The following is a 26,786-nucleotide window of genomic DNA, read 5'->3' on the forward strand; positions in this document are numbered from 1 at the left end:
GAAAGTTCATTCAATTCTAAGTATTTTCCATTACATTCCTATGGCTTTTGAGCAAAAAAGCAAGTAGTTTTACTGTATGTACACCATATTGAACATCAAGTTTTAAATTATTTATTAACAGCCTACATTCACTGTGGATTTCTAAGATTTACATCCAGAAAGCATATTTTATTTACATGCCGTTGACATCTTCAAGAATGAAATAAGATCCTACCTGTTTAGGAATTACAATCTAACTCAAATTAAAAAAGAAAAAAAGAAAGAAGATACAATTAACACCACTCCTTTAAACATTTACAATAAAAAACAACTTTCTGTGCCAATTGTACTTTAAGAATGTAAAATTGCATTGATAACTGCACTAAATACAATTAGACATGAAACATTTAAAACCTGAGAGTCAAATCTAAACTTTTTTTTTTTTTTTTTTTTTTGGAAAATCCTAGAAGCCCTGTGTTAATTTAAGCACAGACTGGTTAGTGGTCAATAAAAAAAAAAAACAGTGCATTATTTCTGCAGCTCCAGAAAAACACATCACTATAACATTGATGCAGTAATTTGGTAAATGTTAGCTGCAGTAAGGCTTATTTTAAAGTCTCCTTTCCCACAAACGTCATCCAATCAAATAATGGGCATCTTTGGCCAATTCCTACGGGGGGAACCTGTATTTATGTATGCATGTATTTGCTTATGTATGCATTTAGGACCTTTGCTGAGGTTTTCCACCTCAAACATACACATAACAGGTGTTTCAACAGCTAGATCAGAGTGAAAAAAAAAAACAAAACACATGTAGAGGCATATCAAGTTAGAAATACTGGCCAGAAAAAGAAATCCAAAAAACCTAATGAGAAGTTTCACAGCACCCCCAGAGAGCTTTCAAAATGAGCACAGCTCTGGAGCAACATTACTAAATATTTTGTACCTTTTACTCCCAGAAAAATAAATTTGCCTTCATGGGTGCACTGTATCATGTGATCTAAAAAAGTAATGACACCGATAAAAGTTTGAGGAAGAGTAGTATAACACACCAAGTTACTTCAGTTTTGTAGCAATCATTTTACTTCTGCACTTACAAATAGGCCCCTTTTTCAGTGAAACTGTCTGCCCTATTCCCACCCCCATTTTTGTTGCATGTTTCAGAAACTGCCTGACACAAAGGGCCATGCAGAAGAGGTTTGAGAAGGCCATAATTTCCCCATTCTGGAGCTATTCTCCATTGCCTTCACAGCCTGTTTCATGCAGAGAGCTGACCATGCAATTCTGGTCCTTTCAGGCTGAAACCTAGCAAACTGCAATCGCTCAGCCTCTACATGCAGCATTGATTCATAGATTATCTAACAGGTCTGAGTTTAAATATATTTACATTCCCTAGGACCCAGAAACTCTTCTCTCAGCGAATCACCAATACCACTCAGCTAAATGAGATCATGAGTATCCACAGCTCTGAAAAGATACTCCTGCACTTTAGAGAATGGTCTTTGCCATGTAAGAGGAGATCATCTCATCAGAGCTTTGAACCTAGCTGCACCATACACAAGCAAATTCAATTCTACTTATAGCCCCCTAATTTATAATTTCAGAACTAGATCTGCATTGCTATTTCCCCTCCACAAAAATAATGTAAAACCAACTCCCAGCATAAGCTTTTCTCCCGTGTTTAGGGTATTTCTTTTACTAAGGCACTGGCACAAACAAGCACACAGGTTCATTTATATGGATATAAAATCAATCATGTGGCAAACATGCTTATAAGTAACAAGGAAAGTTTGATACCTGCTAATTTGCATATTTTACTACTTCGCTGTAGCGCATAGTTCTTCCCAAAAAGAAACACACACACCAGTTGGATGTGTTGCACTAGGTTATGATTGTTTGGTTTTTTTTCTAATCTCATGAAATTACCTTTAAAGATGTTAATGAAGGTAAACAGCCAGAAGAGTTGTCATTTGTTGAAATAAAGCAGCAGATACTCTGAAGAACATCCTGCTATCAATGCATACCGAATCAAATCTTTTAAAGGCTTTGAGTTTAAGACTTGATATGTTTTATCCCTTCCATTCTGGAACACAAGTGGACTCAAATAATTTCAAGAACAAGAAAAGAAATGAGAAAAAAACTGAGTTAGAATATACATGCCTTCGTGCAATAGTGGTATACTTCATCCCTAGAAATGTATAAAATTGCAAAAGTTGCCCTTTGTGGAACTAAATGCTTCCAAACTACTAAAAAAAATATTCATGAAACATTCAAACCATGGCTAAAGTTTTCATAGAAGATCAACTCGATGTCACTCAGTTTCTTCACCAGCTAGTGTTTTTGCAAACCTTGCTTTCATTCGCTGTTCAGAAGAGTTTCCATCCCAATGATGGGAGTTGGCTTGGTGGCAATAACCCAAATCATTTGGTACAGTTTTTAGGAGGTTGAAACAAACCCATGATGTCAACCATTGCTTTTTGGATGTTCTTTCCAAAGCGATGAGAATCCTTAATAAATAAATAAAAATACAATGAGATACAATGAGCTGTGCTCTCTGGTAAAGTTATCTTATAAGCAAAAGAAAGAACTTCAATATTTTGTGACTTTGGAACACAGGCTTAGATCACATCTGTTACCATAAAACAGGTAATTTAAACTGCAAAAATTTGAATGCTATGCAAGTTAATCCAGTTTTATGCTATTATTGACTGGTAAATTCTACATTATGCTTTTTTTTTTTTTTTTTTTTTTTTTTTTTTTTTTACACACAGCACTGAGAATTTAGCTTTGAAATCAAATGCATCTATTACTTAAAATAATAATAATAATAATAAAAAAACCCGAAAACATCTAGTTCATACAAGATGATTTTATCTAAGCCATTTCTCACAACACAAAAGAATGCCCAGAAAATATAAAACAACCTAAAAATACTGAAAAAGGAAAAAAAAAAAAAAAAAAAAAGAAAAAGAAATTGCCTTTGAGTTCCTGTTGGAATCCTGAATCCATTGGAAGAACAACATGAAGTACAGGAAATGAAAATCACAATTACTTAAACATTAAGAAACTATTCCAAGAGATGAATGGTACAGGGAAGAAAAAGATTACGAATATAAATCATTAGCTACATTATAAAACCTACTACAGGAAGCTCTAATAATATCAAGGACAAGAACATAAAGCGTTGCCTTCTCTCTGTGGACTTTTGCCTTGACTGATAAGAGAACAGGGAAACTTAATGTATAAATTAAATGGCATCTGAAGAACAGTTTGAACCACACATGAACAGAGTCATATTTTCTAATATGTAATGATTAACCAGAGGCACCAAGATCTATCAGACAAGTTAAGGTCTATGTACTCCTGCCAAAACCGAGTATGCTGGTAAGTCATAAAACAAAGGGGAAGGACAAACTGAAGCTCACTCAATGCTGATCTCTGCAACAGAAGTGATGGATGACATCACTACTTCTCAATAGATGGGTGTTATTCCGATAAATTATGATACTTAAGTTTCCCAAGCACAGATTAAAATTTATCCATCAACTTCCGTCAGAACTATTTAGGCTAAGGAGATTCAAAGAATAAAGAGCACACCACTGAATCATCTTTACCACTGCAGCCAGAGGCAAATCAAAGCTAAACTGTAATAACAAAAGCCAGGAGACACCTATCTTACTGCTTACGGGACAGATAGGAGTCATTTCAGAGGAATCCCGGAGAACTGCATGTGCACAACTATGACCTTAGGCTTTTTTTATTATTATTTTTTACATCTGACAGAAAGGGGAAGTATTGTACCGTTCCCTTGGTTCATCAAGTCACTAAATTTATAGAAGCTGAGAAAAGCATTAATATACAGCATATGTTGACAAAGAAAAAAGCAGAGTACAACTGTATGTTGCAAGTCCTAACATTTTTAGTAGACAGTGAGTAGAAGAGTTTTACAAGCAGATATCAGAGCAGGAAAGGATTGTCCCTTACCGTTTCAGAACAAGAGAATTTGCTGGAGACATGGAAATGGATGGAGTTTTCATCTAAGATTATGTAAGAAACACCATAACCATCATCAGCCACCTAAGGGAAGAAAAATGACAAGTCTTGAACTTACTTTTCCTTCACTTTCTACAACAGTCTCTGAACTTTTCAAACCAATCAAGCAACGGCCACAAAACCGGTTTTCAGCTTGACAAGCCAGCCAAAATACACAATAATTATTCTGATTTCTGAGTGCCGAAGAGTAGTCCTGTGATCCCCTCACCATTCTTTTAATAGAAATGCTTTTTGAAACAGACGAATCCAGTCTATGACATGGAAAAGCCTGCCTAACAGAGTTAACAAGAATATTACCAGTTTCCATATTCAAATCTTGGTGAAATATTATAGCAAGTCAGAAGCTCATTTACAACTCTAACAGTACACTAGCTCCACAAAACTGTTTTATTCTTATCCTAGCCACTACTCATATTTAGGAAGGCAAGCAGACAATCTGATTAGCTTAATTCAGAGTGTGAACAATTATTTTTTTTAAATTAATTAGAAATTAAAAATGAAAAAAACCTCATAACAGTGAAATACTTACTTTCCACAAATCACAATCTTAAAATCTAGTGTAAGTAGTAAACTGCTTGTCACTTTAATAATAGTTTGACATACTAAATCTGCAGGCATAGATACTAGGACAGAAGCCTCCAGTTTATCAGCCCTCCTGTGGAGCCTTATGCCACATTTGATAACTGCATATTTCCTTAAGGATGACCCATTTTTTAGTGGGACAAGGGAAAAAGGTGATGTTGGTTTTTCTGAGCACATTCACATAATTAGAAAACTTTAAACACACTTTTGAAGTGTATATTGCACTTCTTATGTGCAACATTAGGGGACTACGGGTCTGAAACAAAACTGTTCTTAAAAGGGATATTTGTATTTAGTAAACATACAGGTCCAAATCCACCACCAGAAGATAACATCTCAGGGTTCTTCTTCAGATCAATATGTTGCTGTGGTGTCTGACTCGTTGACAGCCTCCAAGGCTCTGACAAAACCTTTATTAGAGGTTAAAAAAAAAAAGAAAATCAAGTACATCATATTGTTTAGGAACAAGCAACTCTCTCAAGAAACAATAAAAATAACTTTAAAAATATTCAATAAAGCAATATTAAAAGGTAACTCTAGTTCACACGTCAATGGAATGAATAATTGAGTGTTAAAAGAAACAACTTAACTTGTCCTAACATGTAAACCATCAACATATTGGATCTTGATGTTCATTTCTAAAAAGTAATAAAATTTCTTAAGAGTACAAATGTTATTTCAAAACAGATGAAACTGATCTATAGCCTGGTAAACTCTGCATAACAGGACTTGTTACAAGATCAGCAGCGGTGGTACTCAAATCCCAGGTAAATACTACAGAAAGTAGTTCTTAAAAGTTTGTAAAGTCTCCAACAATACAGAGGTTTCTTGGAAAGCTGCAGAAGCTCTACAAGGTTGTTTGATTCTTAACTTAAAGCAGGAGCATTCCAACTTTATTTCAGAAATTCCAACTTTAAAATATGGCTTAATAAAACATTTGTCACTGCAGTTAAAAATTACACAATAAGGCTCCATTAGTTCATGTCAATGTACAACAAAGTAATTTTGTTACAGTTCCAAAAGAATATTCTTGAGAGAAAGCACACGGCTGCCTGTGGTGAATATGTGCTAAGAGCCAGTATTTTATTGTAATACTGATTATATCTTTCTTGCAAACCTTAACATGGTGTTACTGAAAGTCTATTAGTAAATGGATATATATTAAAAAAATGAAAACAAGCTGTAAGATGTTAGGCCATGCTATCTACACTCTTATCTTCTTTCTAAGGAAAACTGGAGTTCTATTAATATGTAACCAGATACAAGAAAACACTAAATAAATAAATAAATGGTTATTTACTGCAACCAGTCAATGAAGATAACTTACTTCCTTGAGGAAAGGAGAATCTACAGAAAGGTACTTGGAAACAACATACAGGCAGAACAGATGGCGGTCAATGCCTGCACCAGTCATGGCAAGACGATATAAGTGCTGGTGTTTGGTAGCCGCAAGCCGGAATAACTTCAGCTTATTTTCATTCTAACAATGAAAGAAAGATGGAAAAAAATTCCATTAAGTGAATCTATTTGGTTTCTTAGAAAGCTGCAGAAAATCAAGTTTCAACGTGGTTTAAGAAAGGCAGGAACTGCAAGAGCCATTTTAGATGACAGCGTATGAGTGTAACGCAAGGGCTGAAAGAAAATTTCAGTCTCAAACTCACTTTAAGATAGCTCCTTTGCTAAGATCTTATCATATCAAATGCAACACTGAAAATATGGTAACCTGTCACTTAGGCCCAGCATCGCTGTATTTTATGCCACTTATTCAGGACGCTGTTAACAGACTATTAGTCTCCAAGATGAAAGCTTCTAAATCACTGGTAGTCACGCTAAGCATGCCTCCTATTGGCACTCTGGAATAAAGCTTTGTGGATAGTCCATGGAGGACAAATTCTTGGAGGGCAAAAACACACAGATAAGAAGCAAGTAGTAAAAGCAAGTATTAAAAAGAACTGAATTGAGATTTGAGTATACTAGCAAAGGTATCTACTGACTTAGCTTTCCAGACCATGTGAATAAGCTATGTGTCAAAAATGCAGAAACAGTACATTCAGGGGGATGGTTGTGATAGAAAGCATCCACATTTCTATAAATTGAACAGTTCCATAATGGCAGGTCAGAATCCTTGTTAAATACCACGTTAAAACTAAAATGTGTCCATCAAAAATTTTATTCTTAGATATTTCTAGAGCCTCGCTGAATGTCAAAGTTAAGCACATTCTGTTAAACCAAACCTATCAACTCTACAGCAGCAATTCAAGAGACTCTCACCCCAATAAAGTTCTTTAATGGCAATTGAGAGTTTGGCATGACATTCCTTGCTTCACAAATAAGAAATTCACAAATATTATCAGCTTTCTGGAGTTTAAGATCCATGAAGTTGGCATATTTGTTAATTAGTGACTCATTATTCTCTTTCGGTGTAGTCTTTAATTCCTGCCATACTGGCAGAGGATGAAGCTATCTGCTGCTACACTTCCATTCTCAAAACAAGGCATCACTCTTTCTTTAAATGTATATATACATTTATAATATATACATTCTGTACATATACAGAAATTTACCTGAATAAAAAGTGCTAGCTGCGTACTTTGTGGATTGTATTAGAAATCAACTTACACTTTCACTTGGGTCTTCCATGGTTCGAACAAAATTACACGACTCAATGGTGCACGAACGGACAGTTTCAGTTCTCCCTTCTCTGAACAAGCGTGTCATAGAGGCTTCGTATGTCAAAGAAAATTTTCCCATGTCCTTGAAGGTTGGAAAAAAAAAAGTCTTAGTTGCTTAGACAGACTTAGCCTCTCTTTCTTAATTGATCGTAACATTCAAGGTAAGTACATAGGCAAATCACTCCACAAGTTAAGCAAGTTGTTAGTAGTCTACCATTAGCAGTCTTACAGAAAAAAGTAGTAATGGGATTTGATCAATGCTTTTACAGCAAAGACTACCCATTTTATACCCACTTCTTTGCTCGTCACAAAAAGAACTAATTCAAAAACTATCAAAAGCTTATTAGAAAGTTCAGTGGCTACTTAACACAGCTGTAGTTAAGCAAGCTACAATATTTTCAATTCAAAGTTTAACAGCATAGATTTGTATGGCAGCATGGAGATAAAAAAAAAGTGAAAGAACATGATCTGAGAAAGTGAAAACTGAAAACAATCTGCAAAATCCAAAATACACAGATTCTGAAGTTTTTATATTGTAAAAGCTTATCTAGTACATGGTACCAATTCTTTCAGGTCACAAAAGTTTGTTCAGCTTCAAATTAAGAGATTGGGTGGTTACTGAAAATATAGAAATAAAAGGTGGTTGGGATGGTGTGTGAAAGTCAAGTTATTTGCCATGTAGCTGCCCTAAGGAATGGTAACAAAGATAATAAGTAATAATAGCAGCAAGGGAATCTCTGTGCTTTGACATTCAATTTAGAATTGCATTTAAAAAAGCAACAAAAGATAAATTCGGAGAGCTAATACCAATAAATATTGAGCAATGACAGCCAGAATGCAAAACCTGTACATTTTGCTATGTGGGCATCCTATGAAAATGTGCAGGGAAAAAAAAGGTGAGCTAAAAAGAAAAAGCCAACAGGCAGGCACACCTATTAATAATGTTAAGGAATGGAATGTTCATTATTACAGAATTAAGGGAGACTCCAAACTAACAGGTAAGTTTAATACTATGTGGGTTTGAACAGCAACAACAAATTCACCTACCAAAGTTTTCGTATCTAAAGATACCTAGGGCTAAAACAACTAAGCAGAAGAGAAAAATCTGCATTAGCATCAATAAATCAACCTTTGGACAATGAGTTTCCGACTGGTAATCTGTTCAGCATTTGTACTAACTTCCACTGAATGTCTTTAATAACACAAGCAGTGCAAAGTTACGTGAAAGCACAGCGTACTTCACACAATCACACATTCTAATCGCAAGTACAGAAACACAGAATCTTATTAAATTGCCCACAGCATAAGTCAAAGTCTGTTCTTCTTACTCGGTAGTGAGCAAGCTGCAGGGCAAGCTGAATGAAGGCATCAGGGCTGGTTTTTGCTTTCTTTATTAGCCCCTTCCCAAAAACATCAAAGTAAAATGAACAGAAGTCCACATCATCTGCCAGAGCTCTAGCGGTGCTCAGAGACTTCTCAATCACATCTCGGCACTGAAACACATAAGCAAATGACTTATCTATACATATATATATATCTCATACATATATACGCACATACACAGGTATAAGCATTTGAAGGCATTCAAAAGAAAAGTGCACACATGTTTAACTAATATAAAATAAATGTAAAATTATAAAATTTTAAAAAATAATTATTTATTATAAACATATAATATTATAAAGTAACTATAAATTATAAGCCATTAACATCATTGTGTAAATATTCTTCCTTTGGAGAAAAAGAAGATATATTTGTGTGAAAGTTAAGATTCAAACAGCTTTAAACAAAGTTTTAAGCCAATACACATTTGGAGTCCAAAAATGTTCTTCCAACAAAAAACATAAGACTGTTCAGATCACACATTAAGTGTACCACCAGCCACAGAATACATACTGAATGCATGCAAGACAGCTAATCTCAAGGAAATATTACACAGGCATAATAACAACACAGCAGCAACTCAAACTTCACTGCAGTACTGCTCCTGTTTACAATGGATGGCCATTTATTTTTGACAAGCTGCTAAGCTAAGAAAATTTCTAGAAAAAAGCTGCTATTTCCTGAGCAGAATTTTTAAAAAGCAGTGTTTAAAACACTGCCATCCTTTTAAGTACACTGGGTAATGCGCACAAGCAAAATACATATTTTACAGGGCTCAAAGCAATTAACTACTTGTAAGGTTTTCAGTAATTAATTATATGATTTGACTGCTTAAGAAAAGCTGAGCTCCTTTCCCCTTACCTCTTCTGGAATTTCCCACTGCAGTTTGGTAGGGATAGGAATATTTTGATTGGTTTCTCCTTTGCAGTGTCCATCCTCAGAGTAGCCCAGTTCAAGATACTCAGTTGCCATTACATTCTGTGAAGAAAGATACCTTTTCAGAATTGCAAACACATTATATCCTAATTCCACAACAGTAAGTAATTTCAAAAACAGTGAATAAGTTCCAACATTTTCAGGATAACACATTTTTAAACACAGTGAAATACAATCTATTCTCAAATACTGCCTATTACTTCAAGGCACTTTTACTTCTAAGCAGAAAAATACCAGATATACATAAAATACTGTACTACAGTGGTGCAAAACGCTTTAATTAAACCTCCTCCAAAAAAGGCTTTCAATCTTTGTTCAACTTTGGTTCTAAAGAATTTCTGTAAGTCTGTTATCTGACAAAACCAGTTCATCAAAAACAGTTTATTGCAGATTGTGAATTTCCAAAAAATTAATCAGAAATCTTTAATTCTTTTCAAGATTCACAAGCTGCTCAATGTTTCAGTACATTTTATGTGCACACTGGGTTTCTTGGAGTAGTTTTCAAGATGGATGATGAGGTTGAATGACAAACAAAGACTTTGCCTTACAAGATTTCAAGTGAAATATTTTTTTTTGTTTTTTACCTTGAGGTTATCAATCTGTTCAACATGGAAAGAAAAAGTTTGATAAAAATCCGTTATATGTCTGTACTTATTTCTAATCTCTTGCTGGTATGGATAGAACACACCAACTACAAAACGTCCAGAATTTCTTAGGAAACTGAATTCTATTTTATTTTGGGCTTCCTGATTCTCAGCAGAAAAGGAACCAACTAACAGTAAGTACAAAGATATGAACTAAGCACACTGAGCGATTCTCTGAAGTAGAACAAAGTAATACTTTTCCACTGGCCAGAACAGCCAGTCTGAACTAGACTGTTCAATCAACCTTGAATGAGTTTTGACTTTCTCCCATTTAGAGAATGCAGTTAGGACTTTCTCTTCTTATACAAATGGATACTCTTAGATAATAAAATCAGGACATGACTTGGGGCGTCAGTCGGACCTGGGTTCCACTTGCACAGATTCATAATTAAATCAGAATTAGCTAATGTTTCTGAAATACTTTTGAGTGATGAAGTTGTAACTGTTTATAGGTCTAAACATCAAAGAGAAAAAATATTCAGATAGGATTTCAAGCAATAAACTATCTCCATGATGAACAAATTTGACAAAAAGTCCATTTATACCATTCATAGCAGCAAAACACAAGAGCTAATTTAAATAAAATCAATCTAGAACGTAAAAATAGCTTAAGGGAAATAAATGCTACAGAGTATAACTTCTAAGTTTTAACAATAAACATGGGATTTTACAGCACAGGGAAGCCTAGGTGCTTCAGCAGCATGTGCATATGCAAAATGAAGTGCTATGTCAAACAGGCAATAGTTTATTGATTTAGAATATTAAAAACAAGCTAGATAGGGTGACATATCACTTTCCTATAAACACGTTTGTTGTCATTAAATTTTAATAAAGGCCTTTAAGGCAATGCAACTTGTTTTTTAGCTAGTTTTGCTTGTTCGTTTATTTTGAATTCTACTGACAACACGGAAGACAAAAGTGATGCAAAATCACTCATCAGCAACACAGTTGCAAGAGACTGGAATCTGATGTTATTCAGAGGTGTTGCATGAACCACCTAACATTATATTCTACATTAACCTTTTGTATGTAACACTTACCTCCCACAGGTGTCCAACAATAGGAGCATCTGCCCAGGAGTGCTCAGCATTCAGGCCCATTTTGCCATTTTTGAATACTACAAGAGTAAACGTTTTATCGAACCACCTACAAAAAGATTAAATTTACTTATGAATTTTTATGTTTCAGAAACATTTTTATACTCTAATTTCGTGTCTGTGAAAAAGATTCGAAGACAATGCTGGTTGTTTTTGGTTTTTTTTTTTGTATGAAATGGACAAATTTATATGCTTATAAGTCACTAACTCATATGCATTAGCCACGTGAATTAGCACATCTCTGAAAAAGAGAAGGGTCTTTTCACAGAGTCAATACTGTACCTGTCATAACATCTGCCATGTATTAAGGATTTTGCATATTCATTTAGTGACCTCACTGGATCTTCTTTCCTGTACCCTTGTTCGTCGTCATCCAATGTCACAAAAAATGCTGCTTTTTCAATGGCATCTAAGGACTGTTTGTTCTTTCCACGGCTAAAATAAGCCTGTCGAGCCTTAGCCCATGGTACCCTGCAGAAAGAATTTGATTTACAGCCAGGTTACATGCATTAGTGCATATTTTATCATCCTGAGACATTCCTCCTACTTGTATCAAGTTTTGAGCTGCGACTTGCATTCATTTAAACTGTATCAGCACAGAAAAGTTCTAAACATACAGGTAATAATACAACACTAGGAAATAATTCAGCATTAGTTCAGTACCTACAGGGGGTCTCTTCAATAAAGCTGGGGTGGGACTCTTTATAAGGGAGTGCAGAAAGAAAGGTCTCTAAACTAAAAAAAGGCAGATTTAGATTAGACATCAGGAAGAAATTCTTCGCTATGACGATGATGAGGAACAGGCTGCCCAGAGAAGCTGTGGATGCACATCCCTGCAAGTGTTCAAGGCCAGGTTGGAGGGGCTCTGAGCAGCCCGGTCTAGTGGAAAATAACCCTGTCCATAGCAGGGGGGCTGGAACTAAATGAACTTTCAGGTCCCTTCCTACTCAAACTATTCAATAATGCCTTCGTATCACAACATGAATGCAAAGCATAAGCATTATTCTTCAGAAGTTTCTGCTGCACACAACATGTATAACATCGATCATCTACATTTAATAACTGAACAAAAGAAGATACCTGTTATGTGAAAGAAAACAGTAATAACAATGAAAACAATTCACTGATAAAAATATCTATTGCTATAACACCTAAATATAAGCATCTGGACAATTTTCCATGAAAACTTCCATGGTAAACAACTGAAACAGATCTAAAGTTAACGAACAAAGAAATTTCTATGCAGCAGTGCCACATTTATTTATTTAGAAATCTGTAACTTTTTCCAATGAAAAAAATGTATTGAAGTACAATATCTCTTAGGTAGTATATTAAAAAACCAAAGCTATTTCTCTTTAGTGTCCAGAAACAGCCCAGTCTTGCCTGGGCAAGACTGAACTGAATTTGTCAAAATAGAATTGAATTCAATGATCTCTCACAAAGAGCCAGGTGAATTTACATTCTCAATCTTGAGAACATTCTGTAAAATGTCACTGAATCTCAGAGAAAACCTAAAGCTTACATAGTTTAACATTCTCACTACTGCAAAGCCTCAAATTGCTCTTCTTACCACAAAGCAAACTTCTCTAGCTTTCCAGCTAAGTATGGGGAGTCTATACAGAGATGCAATTGCAAAATTATTTTTAATTCCACATCATCATTACAAAGGACAGCATAGCAGTAACATGTCAGCAATATATTTCCAAATAATAAAATTAATTTAAAAAAAAATGATAATAGCCATACCTATCTCCTGCAGTAAGAGCTGCTAATTTCTCCTCACCAGCCTGAGGCTCTGAATCATCATCAAGAATTCTTTGTATCTGCTGTTCAATCTCTCGAGGTTTCAACAGTCTACCATCGTGGTACAGCCACACTTTGAAGTAACGCCCCTTGTGATAGACAACAATATGTTTGCTGTCTTTCACATGCTGGAGAGTATCTAGAATTTTAAATAGTTTTTATGAAAACAAAGCTGAAGTCTCAAAATACTAATAATACACTATGTAACGGCGAGTGCCTGCTGCATGTACTATCAATTAGCCACAACTCATTCAAACAAGTTTATCTTCACTTTGTTTATAAACAGAAGGTCAACTGGAATAAGCCTAAGAAGGCTTACGACATGACGGCTTTGTGTCAAACACCTACTGAAGCTTTCTAAGCAGCTAGGTAAACTCCTCATATGATGGAAACCAGTAATTGAGTTCTTTTGCTCTTCCTGCTGACATTCTTATAAATCCGAGGAAATCATTTGATGAGACAGTGAAGAGACATCCTAAAAGCCTAAAATTCATTATTCTGAGAAACATAGTACCCGGAAAGAGTTCTCTACTTTGGGTGTTCTGACCTACCCATGAAGTTTTGAGAGGTATCCACTGACCAGAAGCAGTTTTATACTTATGGCACCTTTGGCTAACCTAGATAAAGCTCAAGCTTTTGTAGAAGTATCACAAGGGCACCTGAAAGCTCCAAGAAAATCTGCTGCAGAATTAGTACAGGGTTTCATTCTCAGAACTGAGAAAAATGGATAGCAACATTTTCTTTCATCTGTTGACTACTAATGTTAGTATTTCCAGATGATCTGCCTCCTATTCTGTTTTGACACTGAAAAAAAAATATAATAAAAAAGCATCCTCACACACGTACACACACACACACACACACACACACACACACACAAAAAAAAAAAAAAAAAAATGCCACAAACATAAAAAGAAGCTGAGCCCAGAGAATGTAGGTCAGGCTATTGGGGGGGATCATTGGAGGCCAGTTCGGGGGAGAAGCCCCTACTAAGCCTTTAGGGATACACTCCATAGAAAAATACCACCGCACGGAGAACAATTTGCCTCAAGTGCTTTAATATTCCAAATTCTCAAAGCTGATGCACTGACTGTCACATTCAAGTACAACAAACAAGTCACCAAACGTTCGTCAGGACCAACCCAAATCCCTGAATGGGAATAAGCCCCTTTAAAGTTTGCAAAAAATTAAAGTTCCTTAGGATCTTCAGGATGCAGGAATATTAAAGCTCCAACCCACCAGGTTATACAAGCCTATGTGACAGTCAAACGTACCTTGAACAAGACCACCATATTCGTTAAGCCTCAACATAACTCTTCAACATGGCAGGTACTAAGACTCACACCAGTATAAGTGAATTATAGGAGAAGCAGTGGGAAAATCTGGAATATCTGTCCAGACAGGGATGGAAAGGTATCTGGAAGGTGCCCTGTCCATGGCAGGGGTTGGAACTACATGATCTTTAATAGCTCTTCAAACCATTCTACGACTCCATGACACTACTAAAGAACATCACTGTCACCTGGAAAGAGCAATACAACTTTAACATGGATATGTAAAAAAATCCTTGCTATGCCAGAGAAGGCATTAAAAAATAAAATAAGGAGATGAAATTACCCCATGGTTACATGGCTAATTTCAATAAGCAACTGAAAGGACTGGAAGAGGTGTGACATACCCTACTTTTCTACCCATGTTTTTTCTATCCATGCATTAATGAAAATGCATGCATCTGCCTTCCTTCAAGACATACCTAACTCCTGTTGTCTGAATTGAAAGCATATGTCAATGTACAGTGACAACGTACAGATGAACTTTGACTTACAGATACAATTGCTTTTTGGGCATGGCTAGCAAATACGATTGCTTGTGAACTTGTAAATACATTCTTAATATCCCATAGAAGCTGCAGGAACAGATTCACACAAAAATAACCCTGTTCTACTTAAACAGGTATCTCAATTCAATTCAGTAAGATGTAAAAATTTAGTTAAAACTTAGAATAATCATTTCACTGCTGAAAGTTAGAGCAGGAGCTAATAAAAAAGAATGTGTTTTCCTTAATGTGTTACAGAGAAAGATTTAGTCACTGTCCTTCTTAGAGCTGATTCATCTATCTGGTATCTTACAATGCATACAAATCATCAAGATAACACTGGCACTGAAAAGCCTGCCTAAGGACTAAGATTGTACCTGCCTTTAACCCAGGTAAGCAACAATGCTGAACACACATTCATATTGAGCAGAATACATTAAGATGCTGTTGTAAATAATAAACTGAAGGGAAAAAAAAAAAAAAAAAAAAAAAAAAAAAAAAAAAAATCAAAAAAGGACAGATTTTAAAATGACTCAGATGAGAGAACTCAATCTTCGCAAAGAAAAACTCTGTGTATCAAAAGAAACCTGAAAGGGTAGAACAGGAAAAAAAGAAAAAAAAAAGTTACATATAAATTAAAAGCATAAGGCAGAATTTCCTGAAGTCAGCTTTGAATTAAAGAGACAAACACTGAAGTGAAGTTTCAAAGTCATTCAGAACAGAAAAAACTATCTATGTGCTCTATGACAATTCATTACTTCCTGAGAAACAGCAGTACTGGTGCCCTGGTGTCATTCAACCCCTTAGCTGGAAAAAAAGGGAGTCTAGCAGAAAATATCCCCAAAACTGTGAGCTCCATTGAGATGTTCTTTTCTCCTTGGATAGCCCTGCTTACCTGATTCTTCTCCTGGGATGCGGGAGGTATTAAACATCCGCTCCCACTGAGCTGAGCAAAGCGGAACAGTGGATCCCATCAGAAGAATCTGTACAAAACATGTGGATTAAATTCTAATTTAGTATAGATCGTTAGTAAATTTAAAAGAAAAAAAACAATCTGGGTAAACAAGAGGCTGCAGAACAAGAATATTTCTAATGCATCATTTTTTTTCAGTTCCTTGTTTTCCCTTCAACTACATGTGGAAGATTTCACTCACTTACATTCCAGTAGCTGTATTTTTTATTTTTATTTTTAATTCTTATCAAAGCTCACTCTTCAGAAGCAAGCACTTAAGATAGCTTGCATCAGAAATCCAATGTGCTCTATGGTCAATCTGGGTTACCCCTTGATTTCTTCCTCTGTTTCTGATTAATCCACCTATGAAATTACATCATAAACCCAAGAGAGTACACAACTCTCCTCCTATCCTTATCTACTTTGGCTCCCTTCCTTGTTGGATTTCTCCTATGCAGGAGAAATCACAACACCAAGTCCAAGGACAACCTTTGCTTCAAACAGCAACAGCTACTCAACTGCACTCTTTCAATGGTGTCTTTTGTTATCAAGCAGACCTTCTTATAACCACTATGTCCACATCAGGATCTGAATTCCTCTGAAGTCTGGATGTTTTTAAGGCAGTGTTCTGCCTGACAAATACCATTTCTTAGACACACCGTGTATTTACTCCAATTATCTGGGTCCAAACATACAAACAAACAGAACAGTAGGAAGACTTCCCTAGGACACCTGCTTTGAAGAAAAGCTACAAACGTTTCTTAGTGTTTCTTTATATGACACTAGGAAAGAAATTGTATCCACTGAATCATCACAGACTAAGTATGTGGGCTGGGGGTTATGATGCTTACTTGAATAAAATATGAAATAGAAACAAATCAAGTTTTCAAACAAAATCTGCTTGAAAGACACTTAGGTTTTCTGGAAATGCAGTGTCCTGAGGAAGTATGAAGTCACACACTTAGCGTAAATCAAATGTTTCTAAACTTCAGATAAACTTAACTTTAAAAAAAGTTGTCTAGCTTTATTGCTACACCAGCTTAAGAAATGAGTAAATTCAGCAATATACTGAAGTGTTTATTTTCTACCTTGATATATCAAGTAAATAAATTCATTGCATTTGGCAGATTCACTAAGCAAAGCAACTATAAGCAGAAATCACAAAGCACAACATGAAAATATGGCAAGCAGTACACATCCAATTGTAGTTGATATTTCAGCATATAACCTACTTCATATGCTACTCAATTTAAAATTCATCCTTACAGTCAGTTTTAGCAGGAAATAGGAAAATGTTTTCCTGCTGGGATTTCCAGAACTCAGTGGTTCAGAAGTACCATGACATGCTTGCTACCTATCAATAATTTGTTAGGTGGTGTACTTAACGTATGCAAACATAAGACCTTATTTCTCTTTTGGGCAAATAGCTAGGTCAGTTTCAAGTGCTGCAATTAGCTGGTGTAACAGAAGCTTGCATCTGATAGCCAGTAGTTTGTGCACATGTGCAATTCAAGTGATAACAAAGATGCCTGAGATCACAAATTCAGTTGAGTCTCACATATGGTTCTGGCACAACTCTTCCCTCTCCTGCTGTAAAAGCTGATCAACTCCTTATAAACTGTGCTGGAAAAGACCAAAACCTATTTAAACCAATGTACATACTGGCTTGATTTCTTGTCTGTCCAGTTTTTTCCGGTAGAGCAGGATGGCATGGATAATATTACCAGCTCTAGCTGCCTGTATGGTTGTGGGAAATAAATAAAGGAAGTCCTGCAAAGAACATAAGAATCTTAAGTTAGCTATTATCATAGAACACTGAAAAATATACAATACTACTGGTTTTTTGTGGTTTGTTTTTTTTGTTTTTTGTTTTTTGTTTTTTTTTTTTAAATAAATTTTTTTAAGCTATATTCTGGTCAGTGAAGTCAAGTCTTAAAAATACATGAAGTACATTAGTGCAGTGAGTTGATGATTTAAATTCCATTCCTTCAATAGCCACAATTTCCTTAACAGCACCAGTTTGAAAACCTACAGCATGGCTGTCAGTCATCCCATATAGTGCTACTGAAAATTTGAATTCAAAACCACAGTATTTCCTACTTATGTTTTTAACCTCAGGGTCTTTCACAATTTTACTTCCTGTACAGACATTTACAAATACCAGAACACACAACTGTGCTATGCATATGCATCAGTTTGTTTTTTTTCACATTAATCTTTTTTAAAGATAGCTTGTTGCAGTAAGTATAAAACTGTAAAAGAAGCCATCACTGCACAAGTTTGCCCAACTGCCAGATGTGCTACGTTCATTATGAAGATAGCACTTTGTAAGACATTTGTTTCAGATTGTACTCCAGAAAGAACAAGGACAGCCATATACTCAGTGGCAACAGAGGTCTAAAAAGGGAAATATTAAAGAAAAATAAGTTAAGATCCATGACAGAAATTTTCCAATGCTTCTTTGACCCATAAGGCATTTATAGCATTTACCTACCATTGCAAAATAGTTACTGTTAACCATAATTGGTCCACGCCCTCTAAGGTAGATATATTCTTCCCACCAATCGCTCACCTGTAGGATGAAAAAAGATGAGTAAAAGTTCATTATTTCTATAGTTGACATCTGCTGTGTTGATAATTCCACATTACAGTGCTTTGTACAGAAATAGAAATTTAACAGTCAGCTTGCCACCCCCCCACTTAAAAACATACAAAGAAACAAAAATCCTCCACTGATTTCTGTTAATATTTAAGGAAAGCAAATAAAAAAAAAAAAGTAGGATAATTCTAGAAATAGTAAGTTTCTGAATAAATTGTCATCTTCGCATGACATTTGAAATGCATCAGAAACCCCAAATGCTGGGGTAACCTAAGAGAACTACAGTTAATGTGTAGAGCCAGATTTTAGATACTACATCAGGAAGCTCAAGGGCAGCCTTGGGGTTGTTCAGCCCGGAGAAGAAAAGGCTCAGAAGAGAACTTATTGCAGCCTTCCACCACACAAAAGGGGCCTACAGGAAAGTAGGGACTTTGTAAAAAGGCATAAAAGGATAGAACCAGGGTAATGACTTTAACCTAAAAGAAAGGAGATTTCAATGAGATATCTGAGGAAGAAATTCTTCACTATGAGGGCGGTGAGCACTGGAACAAGTTTCCCAGAGAAGCTGTGGATGCCTCACGTTTGAGGCCAGGTAGGATGAGGGGCTTTAAGCAGCTTCATCAAGTGGTTGGGAACGCTGCCTACTGCAAGGGAGTTGAAACTAGGTGAGGTCCTCCTAAAGGACTTTTCTAACCCATGCCATTCTATGATTATAACTGCATTACACAGTTCTCACTATGATACTGCAGTTTGGATTTTCTTTTTGATGGAAAACATTTGTTACAATTGCTTATTTCTTTTCCATATGCTTTATCAATTCTACATAAAAAAGTTTTCCTAAAGTACTCTTCTATCTAAACTACCTGGACAGCTATGTTCAGGGTTTAATTACAAATCTTAACAAGGATAGATAGCCTATGAGCAGTCGTAATAGCTAAATCACTGGCTCCAGAATAACAAACACAGAACTGAACAAAGATGTGCTCTATAAAGTTCCATTTACCAAACTTTCTGTTTTCAAAATCCCACATCAACTTATTTCTGTGCAAATCCAGTGGTCTCCAACGCACTTTGCACAAGTTTCAATTCCCTTCTTCTCCATTTAAGACAGAATGAACAATAAGCCAAAAATACAACAGGAAACAAATATTCAACAGATGTAATTTGAAGTTGTCTGTTGATCTACTCACATAGTTTGTGGCCCACCACGATTTTAGCTTTAAGTACCACTGAAGCCTTGGTCCTAAGTTAAATGCAAAATCTTTTGCAAGACCCTCCATTCTTTTGAACTCTTCGTCATTCATAAGTGGCCGGACTGATTCCAGATACTACAATACAGGAAGAGAATCAGCATCACTGTAGTCACAGATGTGCACCTTCTCATCATTTCAGCAGAAAGTCACATACATCATTACAGCAGAGAGAACATTTACATCATTTACAGCAGAGAGAGCATTCAGATTCAAATGTATAAGGCTGCAAAACGCCGTTTTGTTAAAACACTTCTAAACATTTTCCTGCAAACTTTTCCAGAATTTGTGGAAAAGGTCACTTTTCTAACCATATATTCTCCTCTCCAGAGAAGAAAGCATTTTAAAGAACATATTTACTGTTATCATAGGACTCAACTCTTCAGCTTTAAGCAGCTTCATCGAGCTCTTTTCCTTCAGTTTCCTTCAAACCTTCAGTTTCCATAACACACAGTCCTACTTACACACTTTGCTGCAAGATTTTGTCATAAAACACGCGCTTACATGCATGCTAGTCAACATAACAAATACAAGATGCACTGAAAGCCCTGCATATCACTTCATTGGAAAGTGTTGTAACAGACACCCTATCACCCAACGTGAAGCAAGCCAGCTTCAAACTGTCATCCATTTCAGTGGTTTGTCTTAGCCCTTAGTTTCTACACATTCCGTTTTAATGTATGAGAAAATATTGATACCACCACATAATGATTTTAAGACACGGCAAAAACAAAACAAAAACACTCTGATATAAATACAAAGGCATCTAAGCATGGATTCAATGTTACCAAAGATAATGAATCAAATTCCACGCACCCTGGTGACTGTGTCTTTGACAGCTGGAACTGGCAATCGTGGTAAAGACGTCTGGAAACTGTACAACATGGGCTTACGTCCTGAGAAGAGTTTTACAAGACTCTGAAGGAAAAACAAAATCAAAATATACACTTCAATTTATTATGCTCCACAAAGGAAAATGACAGAGTAAAAGGAATAACATAGCTGGGAGTTCCTTTCACTAGTAAGCAACATTAGACTAAATTTAGCCAACTATCATCTTTATCATTGTTTGACAAAGGCAAAAAGGCAATGGCAAATTCCAAAGCAAACAACACATCATTTGAAGAAAAAGAGCATCATGGAGACTTCCTGACTTCTTCTGGTCATTGGGCAATATTGTTCGCATATGACGCGCCTTGGTCTCAATAGAAAATGGAGACAGTTACTGAGTGCACTTCCTCATTCATTTTCCTTTATGAAGACTAAAAAGCAAATGTACCCATCGATATTTTACTTACAAAATAGCCAACAGAAAAACCCACCTCAATTGTACTCCAAAACAGGAATCGTTCAGTCAAGCATCCCGCATAATAATAGCCATCATTAAGAATTATGCTTTGGAATCATGCTTTGATATTTTTCAAAGTTATAGCTCAACATCAAGAGTACACATTTAAAGGGAGTTTCTTTAAGAACAGTTTGCCCCCAGATAATCAACTGCATGATTTAAACACATCAAGTTGTGCAAGCATGCCAATGTTATGCACAGTCCTTGTGTTATCAAAAACCAATAAACAAACTAAAAAAAATCAAAGACAACAGTTTCAGACTCAGTTTCAAGTTTTACAGCATCCCATCTTCTCCACGAGACTGAAGATAGAAATGCTGCTTCTATCTCTGAATACCTCTCAGCTGTGACATGCACTAAGTTGAAACTCTCAACCAGGCAAATTCTAGACTATACATGGAAGGATATTGATATTAATCATCCCATTTGGGCAAGAAAGTAAAATCAAGTATTAAACCAACAGTTCACTTATTGTGAAGTACAATCTCAACATCCTATATAGCATATTCTATGAAGTTCAATATGCTGTGTTCAAACGGGCTGAAGACAGAAGAAAACTGAAGATGCCCTTTCACTACTTAATTGCTAACATTTGCCCTGTTCACCCAAATTACAAACAACTGAAAACACTACTTATGAGAACAGCCCATTCCCTCTCCATTTCCTTGGTCAGCACAGCTACAGGAGGCTGTTTCAGGCAGCAAAGCCATTAACAGTCGCAGTGTGTTACCAGCAAAAAAGACCTCCCCGCAGCACAGATCTGCTAGATGCACCATGGTAATCAGCCCAATGAAATCTGATTGTGCTTCGTGGATAAAACAATTTTAAAGCCAGGTGAGAAAAACACCACAGCTTTTCGTAAGAAAATCTACTTCCCATACTTGGAGACTATTTTATTCCAGAACTCTTCAGCCAGGCATGATTTTCTTCAGATAGAGAGTAAGACTACCTGCTCAACTGACAAATACAACAAACATGCTCAACTACAAGTTTACTTAAGAGTCTGAGACCACTGAAGTGATCTGACACCTCCTTCATTACTTCTCTGATTTCACATCCTAATACCCATCAGAAAACCTAATTACTTCGAAGCTGAAATATTTTCATTAGATGGGTCACCAGACTTCCAATTAGCCTGCCAATCAATCAATACTGCAGCTGAAATCGCAGCACAAGTTTGCTATCTGCAGCACTATTTGAACAAAGAAAAACATCGTGAGTATATTGTTATGCTGTTAATCAGCATGAAAATCAGCTGGGGAAAAAAACAACACATGCACAGGAAAATCCCTCCTGGATAACAAAGGTTTAGAAAGCTGAGGTAGTTGGTGCTGTTTATAGGTAAACTAGTCCTCTCTTTTGTTGGAACTACCTAAAAAAATGCAAGGAGTGAAATAAAGGCTTATATTAAACAGAGATGAGATACTGCTAGGCATACACCTGTATAGTGGCCTGTTTTTAAACCACGTGTAACACACAGCAAAATAGAACAAATATATGCAGCATATCATATATACCAAAGTATATCAATAATATGCAACAGAGCGTGGTAAGTAGCACTACAGTTCATACTGTTCAAGGCTAGTGTAAGCTAAGATTAACAGCCTTAACATATCTGTTTGGTAGGACATGCTGAAAACCCAGACAGAGAGAGCTTCAAGCAATCGACAGAAAGCCTTACCATTCAGAGCCTGGACTGTACAAATTCAAGTCATGAGGCTCTTGACACTGCTTCCAGGAGAAACTATTGATTAGAAATTTCATTTGTAACAAACTAATATTGAACTGTAATGTATATTCTGGATATCTGTTGTTGAACAACTTCCATAATACATCATTACACATCTCTTGATTTTTTTAGGGAAGCTAATTCTTATCTTAGGAGAGCACTTAAATTCTATGTCAACAATGGAAGAAGTTTAAACAACTGAGCCTGAATAATAAAAATCCACTCCCCCTTCCAGAGCACCTATACATACCTTCCCCACACCTATTACAGCCTTTAAGGGAGATGGCAGCCTCTCAAACCCTTTTCCAAAGCATCTTAATTATCAAGAAGTCATTCTAGTCTTATCTTTAAGCGTAAATTGTGTTACAAGCTACCCACCTCATATGTTTTCTCCAACTCTGTTTGGAGTCCTACCACTACGACCGTTTGAAGGGACAGACTGTAGTTTTCTTTAAATGTAAGGTTAATTTTAGAACGGATGACTAAAAATACCAGCATTTCTATTTTAAAAAAGAATTAGAGTAGTGCTTTCTGGAGAGAACAACATTTTTTTGTTGTTGTTCCATAGCCTGAGTTTAAGCTGTGGTTGCACATAGGGAAGTAGGCATTTGAGTCACACAGTCCCAAGGTGCTGGGAAATTTAGGCATTCTTCTTGAAGTGTTTGCTTTTCCTTCCACAAGGCCATATTGAATAGTTTAATTAAAGCATCAAAAGGATGATAGTCATTAGTAAAAATACCCAACAGCCCTTGTTCCGTGACACAGAAAACTCAAGCAAGACAGAAAAAAAGAACAACTACAAAACTATCTACTTCAGAGCTTTGAAAACAGACCACATACACAAAGAGATGAGATAGAACAGAAAGACAATACATCCTTACCATCCACAGCTTGGTGCCTGCAGAAAGCTTGCCGTGTTCAGCAAACATCCAGCCATGATAGGAAAGCAGCATTTTCAGGGAGTACCTCATTGTGACAATAAGGGCAACCCAAAGCCCTGTGCCAAAAAGTATTCCACTCACAATGTTCTGTGTTTGGTTTGACATATAGCCACTATTTAAAACAAAAGGCAGTATGAATCAGTTAACGTCAGTTTAAGTTTTAAGGAGAACTTAACATTACCAACCTACATTCTGTGGTACAAAGGCAGGCATTGTGCAAGTTTTACGCCTGTCTGCTCCTTGTTATTGAACTCCTTTCCAAACTTCCTCTCCTATGGCCAGAACTAAGGCAACAGAAGTTGCCAAATGCACTTCCCAAACACGTATATAACAATGCAGTAATACTGGTACAACAACCTACACATTTAATAACTTCATGCATTAAGATTTACGCTTACTCTATCACAAAGACACTGTTCAAAGACTGGTATGCTTTAACAGGATTTAGATGAAAAGCAATTACACATAAAACTGATTTGGTTTAGAGAACAGTAAGTTTTCAGACTACTTACGTTGTATCAAGGGTTCGGTTGATTTTCGCTATTATTCCTAAAGAAGGATCAATTTTGGCATACATTGTTGACATCACACCCACAACTACAATAAGCCAGCTAGAGGGGCTAGCAGGATAAACACCAGTGATAATTCCATTCTGGAAAGAAAAGCCTTCACATAATTTTTTCATACCAAAGCGGTTGACTTCATATTACCATGGAAAGAAACAAAAATCAATACATTTAAGTCATTTAATTTTAAACAAGATTATCCAGCATTTTCTTTCATGGATTTTAGCTAAGTTTGATTGCTACTGGAAATTCTCACAACAATACCAATAATTACTTCATAGATTATGCAGTTTGTGCCACAAGTTCTAGTGAAAGCACTGCAATCAGCAAAGTTCTTTGGAATAAATGACATTTCCAATTATGATTCCATAATCCCATTATTAGCCCTTCCTAAACAAATACCTGGGAAAAGATACTCTACTGGACAAGATTCAGAAAATTGTCATTTAAACTGTCTGTCTCAAAGATATTTTTCTTAAGGCTACTTTTTAAAAGTATGTGAAAAAGACACTGAAGTCAGCCTGTCGCTTACCTCATGTGCTACTAATAGAATAGATACCATTTCTGATTCTATGAGCAAAACAAAACAACAATCAGAAACATTACTGTTTGGTGTAATTTATTCAAGATGGATGTTCAGGTACCTTTGAAAATAACAAACATTTTTTCCTAATTTGAAGATTTATTTTGGTAAAGAACACATAAATCAAGAACATAGTTTGGTACCTCTGCACCCACGTGATTTTGAAAGTCATGATTACATTTTTGATCTATGCAAATAGATAATATGTAATTCTATGAGCTGTTGAGAAGAGAATAAAATAAAGGTATTATTAATTTCTAATACCTGCTTCATCTTGATTCCATAGAACAGATAAAAAAGAAGAATCCTTTCAGTCTTGACATTGTACTTTTAGCACAGCACCAGCCAGCGCTGATGCTTCCTTACTACCCCTTGTTAACTAAAATTCACAGAAGTCATTTGCTGTAAGGAACTTCATATGCCAAAGAGGCCTAAAAATTAAGTTCTGCTTAAACAAAACTTCTATACATCTATGAGAACCTTAAGTTTGGTAGGCTTGACTGGTTTTAAGTACCTTGAATCTGATGAACTTTTTCTTCCATGAATGGACACCAGATAGGTAAATTTGTTTGAGTGCCTCATGGCTCATTCGCAAGTCAATCCCATCTGGAGTTACTGTAAATTGAAATGCTACTGCTTGATGAGCTTCTGCCATTTTTGGAGAGAGTTCTGTTAAAAAAAAAAAAAAAAAAAAAAGAAAAAAAAAATTAAGACTCTGTACAAAGGTACTAAAATCACAAGCATATCATAATAATTCCAGGGCAGATTCAGGTTGGACTTCAGGAAATACTTCATCTCAGAGTGGTCAGGCATTGGAATGGGCTGCCCAGGGAGGTGGTGGAGTCATTGTGGGGGTGTTCAGGAAACATTTAGATGTTGTACTGAGGGACATGGTTTAGTGGGGAACTATTGGTGATAGGTGGATGGTTGGACTGGATGATCTTGGAGGTCTTTTCCAACCTTGGTGACTCTACGATTCTACGATAATCAACACCATTTGGACCAGGGCAGCACTGACGTTTTTCTGTAAGCGTAGCACTTCTTTTGCAAATCTCAAGTTTAGACTTCTTAATTAAAAATTAAGTTCCAGTTGACCTTCATCCCTTGCTAAACCGCTTGTTAGAGCTAACAAGTACAGTTTAGCAGAGCACTTCAAAAGTAGTCTGTTGTGACTTCGCTCTTCCTCACTGTAAATATTCTACAATGCCAAAATCACCTGGAACGTGGGAGAAGAAATACAAAGGTTCGTGTATGAATATACAGTAAAGGAATGTAAACACTGGGAATGCTGTATTAACAGGACTAGGAAATAAATACACAATGTAGAAAGAGTATTAGGGCGAGATGAACAAGATAAATGCTGTTGCACAACATCTAGTAAGGTAATTGACCAACGGGTAGTGCAATATTTATAAAAGTACCTATCTCTAGGACAGCCTCTGCAAATACAACTGCTCCTAGAAGAGCTGATGGCAATCCAAAGACCTCCCAAATCCATCAGTCGCTGCTGGGGAAGGCAGAGGCTCAAATCTTGGTGAATCAGGTTTCTGGGCCTCCAGAAACTAAGCTAACGCTCACAATACCGTGATAGAATGCAATTTCATCTATGCATGTACAGTGTTTCATTAGGACAGCAAAAAAAACAAAACTGGTTTTGAACACAAGTTCCAAGGCAAGCACTGTATGCCCTCCTTGTAACAGCTGCAATTTGTAGCACTCCATGACTCAGTCACTAACAACTGCTTATTTATAATGGCATTGTTGAAGGCAAGTATCAGGAAGTCAAAGTCAGCTGTGTACTCGTTCATGTGAGTTACACACCATCAGCTCTACACTGAGACCAAAACTGCATG

General features: G+C 36.2%; 1 protein-coding gene across 1 annotated transcript; it reads right to left on the reverse strand.

Annotated features, from left to right (window-relative positions):
- Nucleotides 1–2,399: 2,399 nt before the first annotated feature.
- On the reverse strand, nucleotides 2,400–25,588 carry CPT1A (carnitine palmitoyltransferase 1A; the record flags this gene model as incomplete). The annotated part of the gene is made up of 18 exons (XM_079537772.1): nucleotides 2,400–2,486; nucleotides 3,964–4,056; nucleotides 4,920–5,024; nucleotides 5,942–6,094; nucleotides 7,234–7,368; nucleotides 8,615–8,779; nucleotides 9,531–9,647; nucleotides 11,290–11,395; nucleotides 11,629–11,817; nucleotides 13,093–13,288; nucleotides 15,861–15,948; nucleotides 17,580–17,687; nucleotides 18,412–18,489; nucleotides 19,707–19,844; nucleotides 20,583–20,684; nucleotides 23,725–23,896; nucleotides 24,297–24,436; nucleotides 25,448–25,588. The coding sequence occupies 18 exons, from the start codon at nucleotides 25,586–25,588 to the stop codon at nucleotides 2,400–2,402; spliced, it is 2,313 nt and encodes a 770-aa protein (XP_079393898.1).
- Between the last annotated feature and the right edge of the window lie 1,198 nt (nucleotides 25,589–26,786).

The sequence above is a fragment of the Tetrao urogallus genome (assembly GCF_951394365.1).
Source record: "Tetrao urogallus genome assembly, chromosome: 6".
Taxonomy (NCBI): Eukaryota; Metazoa; Chordata; class Aves; order Galliformes; family Phasianidae; genus Tetrao; species Tetrao urogallus.